Genomic DNA, 12,431 nt, shown 5'->3' on the forward strand with positions numbered 1-12,431 from the left:
TTCTTGCCTGGAAAAGCCCCATGGACAGAGAAGCCTGGTGGGCTACAGTTCATGGGGTTGGTCTCAGAGTGGGACACAATTGAGGGATTAAGCACAGAACAGCATTAAGAAAACTTTGCCTGTACTGAGTCCCTGTACCGAAGTGTTTAATTACAGAGACAAGACTGAAATTCAAGAATAGAATTTTCATTGAATTCTGGTATATTTTCTACTTTTGTTGTTGCAAAAGGGTGTTGACAAACTTTGGAAAATTCCTAAAGAGATGGGAGTATCAGACCACCTTACCTGTCTCCAGAGAAATCTGTATGCAGGTCAAGAAGCAACAGTTAGAACTGGACGTGGAACAATAGACTGGTTCAAGATTGGGAAAGGAGTAGAGAAGGCTGTCTACTGTCACCTGGCTTATTTAACTTATATGAGAGTACATCATGCAAAATTCCAGGCTGGATGATCACAAACTGAAATCAAGATTGCTGGGAGAAATTTCAACAACCTCATATATGCAGATGATAGTATTCTAATGGCAGAAAGTGAAGAGGGGCTTCTTGATGAGGGTGCAAGAGGAGAGTGAAAAATCTGACTTGAATCTCAACATTTAAAACTAAAGATCATGGCATCTGGTCTCATCACTTCATGACAAATAGAATGGAAAAAAGTGGGAACAGGGACAGATTTTCCTTTTTTGGGCACCAAAATCACTGCAGACTGTGACTGTGGCCATGAAATTAAAAGACGCTTGCTCCGCGGAAAGAAAGCTATGACAAATCTGGACAGTGTATTAAAAAGCAGAGACATCACTTTGCTGACAAAGGTGCATTATAGTCAAAACTACGGTTTTTCCTGTAATCATGTATGAACGTGAGAGGTGGACCATAAGGAAGGCTGAGTGCTGAAGAATTGATGCTTTTGGATTGTGGAGCTGGAGAAGACTCTCGAGAGTCCCTTGGACAGCAAGGAGACCAAACTAGTCAGTCTTTAAGGAAATCAACCCTGAAAATTCATTGGAAGGACTGATGCTGAAGCTTAAGCTCTAATACTTTGGCCACCTGATGTGAAGAGTCAACTAATTGCAAAAACCCTGATGCTGGGAAACACTGAAGGCAAAAGAAGGGGATAGCAGAGGATGAGATGGTTGGATGGCATTTCAGACTCAGTGGACATGAATTGAGCAAACTCTAGGAGATAGTGGAGGACTGGCTTGCTGCATTCCACAGGGTTGCAGAGTCAGACATGACTTGGTGATGAAAAAAACACTTTACTATAACAAATGACCACAGACACACACAAACACCATAAATTATACCAAGTTTCTTGGCCTTGAGTGCTTACCATCTTCTCTAATAAAAATATCTTCTTTTCAAACAAATAGAGAGGTGTGAAGGTTGCATATACTACCATCTGAGGGGACTGTATTGCTGAAGAACCTGTAAATCCAAACATATATTGTGTCATGGAAATTCTAGCCAAAATGGGTCTGGCAGGTCATGGTAGACCATTCAAATTTCTTAATGAACTTATCTTTGCGATGAAAAATAGGTAAACGACTTTACATGCATTTAAAAAATGTTAACTCTCAAATGTACATCTATTGTATAGAATGTCTCATTAGTTTTACTTTCATATAATTCATTAAGAAATCATTTTACTTCAATGTAAAAAAGTTATTACATTAACTCACTCTAGCTATTAGCCTATGTAACTTAACTTTCATAGAATCTTTAATTTGAATTTAAAGAAGTCTGGGAGTTTCTATGTCATTTCAAGGAGAAAGAAAACACAAATTAATCCTCTCATGAGAAAGGGAAACTAAGAAGGTAATAAATTTGAAATGTATAATGCTTGTAGATTTGCTTCTGAGAATCAATATTTATTCCCTAATATCCCTGAAATTACTACATTTGATTCATGGTGTTTTTGTCCTTTAAAGATTCTGGTCAAAACAACAGAATTTATTTTCTTCTTGTTTTTATTTTTAATTGAAAAGTTTTGTTTTATTCCTTTAAAGTTCAAGCAGTTATATATAACTGCACTAGATAATGTTTATTGAAGAATAATATCTTTATGATTTGGGAGAATGGCATTGAAATATGTATAATATCATGTATGAAACGAGTCGCCAGTCCAGGTTCGATGCACGATACTGGATGCTTGGGGCTGGTGCACTGGGACAACCCAGAGGGATGGTATGGGGAGGGAGGAGGGTTCAGGATGGGGAACACATGTATACCTGTGGTGGATTCATTTCGATATATGGCAGAACCAATACAATATTGTAAAGTTTAAAAATAAAATTAAATTAAAAAAAATAGCTCTTGTAACAATTGAAAATTTTCCTAGATGTTTGTAATGGATACTTGCTTTCTCGTGTTTGTTAATTCTGTAATACTAAGTCCAGGCAACTTAAAATTTTTTTTTGGAATGAGTTTTCACACTAAGTTGATTTTTACTGCAATTTGTTCTTGGCAAAACATTAGTGAAATCCCCATATAGCATCAGAATTAGACAGAATGACAGTTTTGTGATTTTGTGTAAATATACTGAATATAAGTTCTATTGAAGAAAAATAAGTTAAGATTTTAGTTGACAGAAAAGCACATACTTAAAAGGTTGTAAGCAGGCAAAATGACAAAATACATATTCTTTGAATTTAGGTTAGTTATATTTTATTCATAAGTATATATTTTAATCAGAAAAAATAGAGCAAAGCAAATAAATTTAGTAAATTGAATTTTATCATTGTTATAGAATATTTAATAACCAATTTTAAATAATGAAAGCCTTCTAAAAGACGCTAGTGGACAGGCAAGATCAGACAGCATTTGTTTTAGACTCATGGCTAAACTAGTAAATAAATAAAGTGAAAGTGTGGGAAAAAAAAAAAGAATAATATCTTTAAAGCCACATTATGTAAATTAGATGTGAGCCCTGGCTCACTCCAGAATGGATAAAGATGTGAAATATGCCAAACTTATAAAAATACGTTTTCACATTTAAAAAGAAACTTTGTATATGTACGGGAGCAAAATTTGTCACCCCAAAATGTATCTCCTTGGCATGAGGATTATTTTAGCCTGATGCTTTTTAAGAACAGAGAACCCCGGAATTCTTTCTTTTTACCACCTCTCATAACTGTATAAAAGAATTTGAATAAAAGGCCTGGTTCAGGCATAGCACTGTCACCAGAGAGACTATAAAGAATGTGGGCCAGGTGTGTTTGGGGGGCACTCAGCATAGCCTGGAGACCGGAGTCCTCTCTGTATTCCACTGTCTCTGCCTGGCAGAGCAAACATTTGTTTTGTATACATTTGTTTTCCCATCTCCAGTGAATTGTTTTCCTCCCATTTGAAGTCACAACCCCTACCCCCTTTCTCCTTCTCTCACATGGTAGATAAGCCTCAATTACCTAACCTGTCTTTGGGTCTTTTTTTTCTTATAAGGTCCCATACGTAGTAATACATAATGATTATTATTTTTTTCTTCTGTGAATATGCCTCATGTCAATTTGATTCTTAGACCAGCTAGAAGAACCTGGAGAGACTAGAGAGAAATTTTTTCCTTCTCCAATACATATTTTTCATGGAGCAGAGATCTGAACCCAGGCAATTTTATTCCACAGTCCAAACTTTGAACTATATTCTGTTTCTTGAGGTTGACCTTAACTATGAGTTTGGTAGAAAAAAAGGCATTACTACCTTCATTTTTACAAAGAAACTCAGAAAAAAGTTTTGCAATCTCACAACTATAAATAATTATCAGTAAATTGGGGGATGTTATGTCATCAACTATCAAAAAAGATTGCTTAAGGTATCAATATAAGAAAAAAAAATGTTTACTAGGAAATTAAAAATACCAAAAAAATGACTAGTGTTTGTATTTTCTTTACCAAACCACCAAATATCTTTCTGCAAAAATGCAAAGCCATAGCTAGGAAGCTGTTCTCACAAAAAAAAACAGCAATGTATTCAGAAAGAAGACAAATGAAAAAAAAAAAGATAAAGCATAATACTGGGCATAAATGGACATATTTTCATGTAAAGAGGAGTGAACTGAGAATTATACATTTTCTGGAAGCACCAAGATATATGACTCAATGTTAGGACTATAAAGTTTTTTAGAAAATATTTTATATATACATATATATATAGAATCTATATAAAGGAGGACATATACTAATATGTATCAATATCTAATCAAATATTTATGTAAATATACTTATATATTTTATAATGTAAAATATGTTATATATACTATAATAATATATATTAGTATATATCTTCATTCATGTAAACACTTTTGTGACTTGTACCATAAGTACTTTGATAATCTTGGCTTCTGTCTCATGTAGGATCTTGCTTCATTATGCACAACCATCTGAGAGCTTAACAATTATGGGCAACTCTGAAAAGCTTATTTAGATATATCTGAACAGGAAATACATTTCTGTGCTCCAATTATCTCCAGCATTTTAGGAAATGTGTACAATAATTATTATTCTAGGAGACTGAGAGCTTACAATCTGACAGAGACTGTAGAGAATATTGTACATCTGATGAGGGTCTTGATCCATGTATTGACCATTTGAATTTTTCCTTTTCTCTTTCCTTCTCTCCATCTTTGCTCCTCTTCTTTCCAAGGTCTTTTGCATCAGCTTTATCTAACATGTTAAAAAAATACAATAAATCCTTTAACTACAAAATCTCAATCTATATTGCTTATTCAATTAGTGTTGAAAAAGAAAGCTAAAACAATAGTATTATTTAAGTGTAAAAAAAAAAATAGCCACAAACTTCCCCAAACACTACTCACCTCAAATTAGTAACATCAAAACAAAACAAAACAAAAAGCTTTAAAAATCGACATATATTGAGAAAGATATGGCATCAATGACAACAAATAATTTTATGCTAAATGTAATCAGGTGCATATAATTTATCTGTATAAAATCATGGTGTCAGGCTAGTCTCATTTTAAAAAGAAAAAAATGTATTTAAAGTTGAGTCCTAAATGTGAAGCCCTCTTAGATTCTCTTTATTTGGGGCCTGCATTTCAAGAAACTCAGCTTTCTGCCTCTAGAATATCTTCTGGTGGAGACTGGCCACCAACCGACATCCACACCAACATCTTATTATCAACAAGATGTGCATAGTAAACCCAGTACCCAGAACCATCTACCACTTGAATTTCCATCCATATTTATATTTCTGTGAAACATGTTCTCCTTCACCTTAAAAAATTCCCTGAGATTTTTTATTTCCTAATAAATCCCTTCCAATTCTAAAACAGAAATTTAAAATTTCTACCATTCAGTCTTTCGTCATTTGCTAAATTTGTAATCAGTATTGATCAGGTTGTTTTTTTTAAAAATTGCATACATAAAAAAAACTATAATATTAACACCATGTGCTGTTTCTTAGCCTCTAAAATAAAATTATCCTGGCTCTTAGCTTTATAGTAGATTTAACATCTATGTTAGATACAAAGGCAAAGATAACTATAAGTGTAGGATGAAATATTTAATTTGGAAACAAGTATAAAATAATCAGAATTTTATTTTGTGGTTTGACTTCAAACTAGTTACAGGTAATGATATATGACTTCATATGTGATTTTAAAAATAGGCTTCCCTGGTGGCTCTGACAGTAAAGAATCTGCCTGCAATACAATATACCTGGGTTTAATCCCTGAGTAAGGAAGAGCCCCTGGAGAAGGGAATGGCAACCCATTCCAGAATTATTGCCTGGGAAATCCCATGGACAGAGGAGCCTGGTGAGCTCTGGTCCACGAGGTTGCAGAGAGTCAGAGACAACTGAGAGACTAAAACTTTCACTTTCACTAGACGCCTATTCAAAACCCATAACTTAAAATAATATATAATAAAATCTGTAAATAGGAAAAACACACTATTTCACATAGAAATTTGGAAAGTATGCAAAAATGTTTACCATAATGTGTTTTTGCCAATACATGAATAAATTTATTGTTCGTCTGTTGTTTCATTTCACTCATCTGGCCAACCCTTCTAAGTAAAATTAGCAGCTGAGTCCTACGTCCTACTGGAGATAATCTTCCCCTCATTCTGTAAGCTTCTGCCCTATTTTAAATAATCCTGAGAACCTTCATCTCTGCCTCTACTTCACTCTCAGCTCATAAATGGTCTGCTTATAAAGAGAGAGAATAGAAGTCTTTTTTCAGAAACCCTCAACTTCTGTCTACAAACCCATTCACCCACCGATATCTACATCTATCCCCTCTCTCATGCTCGGTGCCAAGCTGTTAGGATGGAGGAGACATTGCTGCCCAGGTTGGACCAATCCCTTCACTTTGGCTCTCTGGAAACCTGTGCTATGGCTGTCATCTCAACTACCTCTTCCAAATCGCCACTTAAAAATACTCGACCCTTCTTCATTAGATAAAAGTTTAAATATTTTCCATGAATCCCTCATTTTCCTTGATAGCTTCTACTTCTATCCTTCACAGACAAATTTATAACAGGGTTGTTTATATATTATTTTACTTCCCACTTATTTCTTAATCTCTCCAGTGTGTCTTCCACTTCCATCATTTACCAGTGCCCAGTGACCTCTGTATCGTAAAATCTAACAAAGAAATTTGAACTCCCATCATACTTAACTCTCAACACTATTTGGAACAGACAATTCTCCGATTCTTGAAATATTCTTTTCCTTTGATTTTCAACAGTGACCTGCTCTGCTGATCTTCCTATTTTCCTGGTCATTCTTTAACCTTGTTTGCCAGCTCATTATTTTGTACCAGCTCTCAGATATTTAGCTTCTTTCAGGCTTAGTCTTAAGGTTCCTAATCTTCTCACTCTACACCATCTCATTGGGAATATCATTCATCATTTAATTTAGCATGCATTTGTCAATGATTCCCAAGGGTATATCAACAGCCTGGAACTCCTGACATGAAAAGTACACTTGATTTCTTAAAGGCACCTCAAACTCTATATGTTCTAAATCATTTTGTGATCTCTCCTCATAAAGCCATTCCTCTTTTTGGCATTACCTAGCTGCATTAAACATACTACCATCTATCCAGTTCTGCAAGTAAGAATTCTACAAATTATCTTTGCCACATCCTGCTATTTTTTACTTTATAAGTATCTCTCAATAATTTACCGTATCTGCTTCTGCACCATGAAAATCCTATTAACCTACTCCAAGCTACTATCATCTCTAACATGAGCTGATACAACAGTCATCAAATTGTTTTTCCTGTGAGTTCTCACGCCACTGACCTCCCACCTCCACCTGCATTCCAAGTTTTTGGTTTTTTTTTTCAGAGAACCAGAATATCCTTTTCAAAATGTGAAATAGATCATGATTCAACTCTAAACTCTTCATTAGCTGTCAACAGCTCTTTGGTAAAAATCAAATATCTTAGCATGACCTAGAAGTTTGGACATGATCACTCTCCTACCTACTTTTTCATGTTCTTCTTCAGCCACTTTATTCCTCACATCCTCTCTTCCAGCTGAGAACATCTACCAGGTCTTCCAAGTCACTGACATTTCTGCTGCTGCCTCATAATATTTATATATGCTCTTTCTTCTACCTAGAATTCTCTTCCTTGCACAGTCCGTCATCTTCCCCCAGATATCCTAATTTTTGTGAACACAGCTCAAAATTCCTTAAGGAATTCTCCCTGGTGCTCCAGACTAGGTCTCCCATGTGAACAATTTATAGTTTCCTGTATTTCCCTTCAAGACTCATGTCTTAGTATGTATTTATGATTTTTAAAATTAATGTTAGTCCTTCTCACATTACCTAAGCTCTAAGAGGTGAGATCCATGTCTGATTTTGTTCAAGTTACTGCTAATTCCTGGAACATTTACGGGTATTCTCAGCAAGTAGTACACTGATCTTTGTGACTCCATGGACTGTAGCCCGCCAGGCTCCTCTGTCCATGAAATTCTCCAGGCAAGAATACTGGAGTGGGTTGCCACTCCCTTCTCCAGGGGATCTTTCTGACCCCGGGTTTGAACCCAAGTCTCCAGTATTGCAGGCAGACCTTTACCGACTGAGCCACCAGGGAAGCCCGGGTACATTGAATGAATGGTTAATTGGATGAATGGATGCTGCTGTTGTTAAGTCTCTAGGTCATGTCAAATTCTTAGCAACCCCATGAACTGCAGCCCGCCAGGCTCCTCTGTCCATGGGATTTCCTAGGCAAGAATACTGGAATGGGTTGCCATTTCCTTCTTCGGGTAATCTTCCCAACCCAGGGATCGAACCTGTGTCTTCTGCAGGGCAGGTGGATTCTTTACCACTGAGCTTCCTGGGAAACCCTGATAGATGCAGGGTAGACAGATGTTAATTTGTGATACACGAGAAAGAGATTCCACGTTCAAATTAATTTAGGATACACTGGGTAAAACAAATTTAACCTGGCTATTTTTTCATTTTTTCTTTATGGTATAAACTAATGCACATTAGATTATTTTAAGAGGGATCCATGATGGGGCAGATATCACACATACTTATTTTTTTTGCTTATCTTTGAGGAACATTTACAATAGTTATTTCAGGGCAATATATGATTGGAAATGCTGATGTGCAAGATCTAAATAAGAATAAAACATCAATATCTTATAAAGCATAAATATCTGAAAGACCGTTATAGATGTTATCACAGCTATACAAAATTTTAGTATTTTCTAGTATATTCAACTCTACTTGCAAGCATTATTGTTCATATGTATGGCTATATGAAATACTTTAGAAAGTATAAAATGACCAGTTATTAAATATATTTCTCACTTTAAGAGAAACACTTCTACATTTTGTAAAATAACCTGAAAAATATAATTTCTGGATTTTAACTTTCACTTTATAATAAACAACCTGCACAGTCTAATCTGTGCCCATTTCACATTTTCTGAAATAGGACCACTTTTCAGTTTTGGTATTTTGGCCCATTCCACTCTACATATGACATATAAGAAAGATGTGTTTAATGAAGGGAAACTGAAAACTTAATGTCTTTTTTTCTATATTAATACTATATTAATTTAATATCATTAAAACATATAATTACCTTTGATTACAAGGAGAGCAAAATATAGTGAAATAATTAACATAAACACCACTGCAAGCTGTAATATCCAGGAAATAGAGAAACTTGAATGACTGTTTTCACAACACTTAATAAATGACCATGCTTATAAATAGTTGTTAAATTCAGCAATGATTATAAGGCATTTATATACAATATCCATACTGAATAACATTGTGATATAAATTGTCTTACCCTTTAAAGCCCTCTCACTTTTCTCAGGCAGTTTTAGTGTTGTTATTGAATTTTCAAGTTTGAATTCCTTGCCATCTTTCACTTCTTTCCCATCCTTCACTTCTTTTCCTTGTTCTTTTAATTTGGCATCTATGTCAGTTATTTTGCTTTCAGAGCTGGACTCAGCTGACAGCTTAAACTCGGGCAATATTTCTTTCAAAAGCTCCCAAACTTTGTCCGTATATCCTGGGCTTAGGTGAAAAACAAAGTTAATTTCCAAATTAAACTTTTTACTTCACATCAAGAAATTACTGACAGAAAAAACATGAACTTGAGATTTCACAAGACCAATCAATAGTTACTTCATATTTTAATTAAAAACACCATTATGTATTCATTCATTCAACAAGCATTGATTAAGTGCCTACTCTGTGCTGGGCTTTGCTAACGCAAAGAAACCAAACACAGAGCTCCAGTTAAGATGGTGATATAGGAGGATTCTAAACTCACTCCTTCCTGGGGACACAGCAAATTTACAGCTACATACAGAACAGTTTTCTTGCGGAGGGGGTGGGGGTGAAAACTAGCTGAAGAATTCCTACATATCTGGCAAATGAGAATGGATAGGAGAGGCTGAGATACAGTCTTGCCATAAAACCCAGCCAGTTCAGTGACCCACAATTTGGAGAGAACTCACATTCTGAAGATTTTCCCTGAGGAGGCAAGGGTTTGCACCCTGCATCATCTGGCATTCCAACTTTTAAGACCTGCAGATCAGAGAGAAGTTCCCCAAACAGTTTTGAAAGCCAGAAGGGTTTGCATCCATGAGGCCCACAAGGTTATAGCAAACTCAGAAAGTGAACATTTTAGTCACTCAGTCATGTCTGACTCTTTGTGACCCCATCAACTCTAGCCTGCCAGTCTCCTATGTCCATGGAATTCTCCAGGCAAGAATACTGGAGTGGGTAACCTATCCCTTCTCCCGTGGATCTTCCCAACCCAGGCATAAAACTGGGTTCTCCTGCATGCAGGCAGATTCTTTACCAGCTGAGCTACCAGGGAAGCTCATTGGTCTTGAGAAACACATTAAATAAAATGGACTTAGACACATACAGAACATTCCATATGAAAGCAGCAGAATACACATTTTTCTACATGGAGTATTCTCCAGAATAGATCATGTTAAGTCACAAAAAATATTTTAATGAATTCAAGAAGATTGAAATAATAGCACCCACCTTTTCCAACCACATCTTTTCTAGTATGAAACTAGAAATTGATTACAAGAAGAAAACTTGGAAATTCACAGCTATGTGGAGATTAAACAACATGCTACTGACCAACCAATGGGTCAAAGAAGAAATCAACAAAATGCTTTGAGAGAAATAAAATGGAAGTGACAACATAACAAAAATACAACAGATACAACAACAGCAAAACAAATATAATAAGATAATAAAAGTAATTCTAAGAGGTACCTCAAGAAATCAGATCTTAAAAAAACTACCTAACTTCACACCTTAAAGAACTAGAAAAGAAGAACAAATGAAGCCTAAAGTTAGTAGAAGGGAGGTAATAACAAATGTGGTGGTGGTAAGTCACTTCAGTCACATCTGACTCTTTGAGACCCTATATGGACTGTAGCCCACCAAGCTCCTCTATCCATGGGATCCTCCAGGCAAGAGTATTGGAGTGGATTGCCATGCCCTCTTCCAGGGGATCTTCCCGAATAACAAATACCAGAGTGGAAATAAATGATTGAGAGACTAAAAAGACAATAGAAAAAATCAAAGAAACTAAGAGCTGGTTTTTTGAAAGGACAGACAAAACTGAAAAGCCCTTAACTGGACTCACTAACAAAAAACAAATACAATCAGAAATGAAACAGACATATTGTACTTAATACACAAAATACAAAGAACCATTAAATACTATGAGAAACAAATATACAACAAATTGGACAACCTAAAAGAAATGGGTAAATTCCTAGAAACATACCACTTAAAATACAAAGCAACAGAAAATCTGAACAGACCAGGTTTTAATTTTAACTAATTCAAATTAAAATCTGAATTAATCAATAAAAAGATAATCCAATTAATAAATGGGCAGAGGGGGAGGAGCTAAGATGACAGAGGAATAGAACGGGGAGACCACTTTATCCCCCACAAATTCATCAAAAGAACATTTAAACGCTGAGTAAATTCCATAAAACAATTTCTGAATACCGGCAGAGGACATCAGGCACCTAGAAAAGCAACCCATTGTCTTCGAAAGGAGGTAGGAAAAAATATAAAAGACAAAAAAGAGACAAAAGAGGGAGGGACGGAGCTCTGTCCCAGGAAGGGAGTCTTAAAAAGAGAGAAGTTTCCAAACACCAGGAAACACTCTCACTGCCAAGTCTGTGCCGAGCCTTGGAAGCACAGAGGGCAACATAACAGGGAGGAAAAATAAATAAACAATCAAAACCCACAGATTATGAGCCCAACAGTAACTCCCCCAGCGGAGAAGCAGCGCAGACGCCGGCACCCGCCACTAGCAACTGGAGGCTAGGCAGGGAGGCATGGGCTGTATCGCTTAGAGTAAAGATATGGTCTGAATGCCCCGAGTGCTATCTGAGCAAAATAATTTGGGCTAGCAAACCAGACTGTGGGATATCTACCACGTAAAAAGCCAGCCCTAACCTAAGACACCGCCAGGCCCGCGCAGGGGACAAAGGACTGTACAGAGATAGCCGGCTGCAGACCATCCTCCTCCCGTGACAGGCAGCCAGAGCCGGAAGGGGGCAATCGCAGCCCTAGAGAGACATTATCTACAAAACTGTAAGCAGGCTTCTTTGCTAACTAAGACTTCTTGGGGTTCTGGACGATCAACATCTGCCTGAGAAGGTGCGCTGATTGTACACCCAGAAAACCGAGCAGCGGGGAGGCGATAAGTCACAGCAACCGTGCTCACCAAACACCTCATCACCTGAGCTGCTTGGACCTGGGAAGGGCACAAAACACAGGCCCAACCGAGTCTGTGCCTCTGAGGACTACCCGAGTGCCTGAACCTGAGCGGCTTAGATCTGGGAGGTGCAAGCAGCCCAGGGCCGGCCTCAGATGGTTCCCGGCGAGCAACCTAGAGCCTGAGCAGTGTGGGCAGGGAGGGTACATGCGCCGTGAGCGGGGGCAGGCCCAGTG

The 12,431-nt window shown here is 36.9% G+C and overlaps 1 protein-coding gene across 1 annotated transcript in view; it reads right to left on the minus strand.

Annotated features, from left to right (window-relative positions):
- The window catches only part of ADGB (androglobin), a 190,793-nt gene that overhangs the window by 112,037 nt on the left and 66,325 nt on the right, over positions 1–12,431 (minus strand). The window contains exons 8-10 of the mRNA XM_010862563.1: positions 9,271–9,500; positions 4,514–4,654; positions 1,330–1,424 (exon numbers count right to left, since the gene is read on the minus strand). Coding sequence (XP_010860865.1) covers positions 1,330–1,424; positions 4,514–4,654; positions 9,271–9,500 — 466 coding nt within the window. The remainder of the gene's footprint in view (positions 1–1,329; positions 1,425–4,513; positions 4,655–9,270; positions 9,501–12,431) is intronic.

Source organism: Bison bison, unplaced genomic scaffold (assembly GCF_000754665.1).
Source record: "Bison bison bison isolate TAMUID 2011002044 unplaced genomic scaffold, Bison_UMD1.0 scf7180017864483, whole genome shotgun sequence".
Classification (NCBI taxonomy): Eukaryota; Metazoa; Chordata; class Mammalia; order Artiodactyla; family Bovidae; genus Bison; species Bison bison.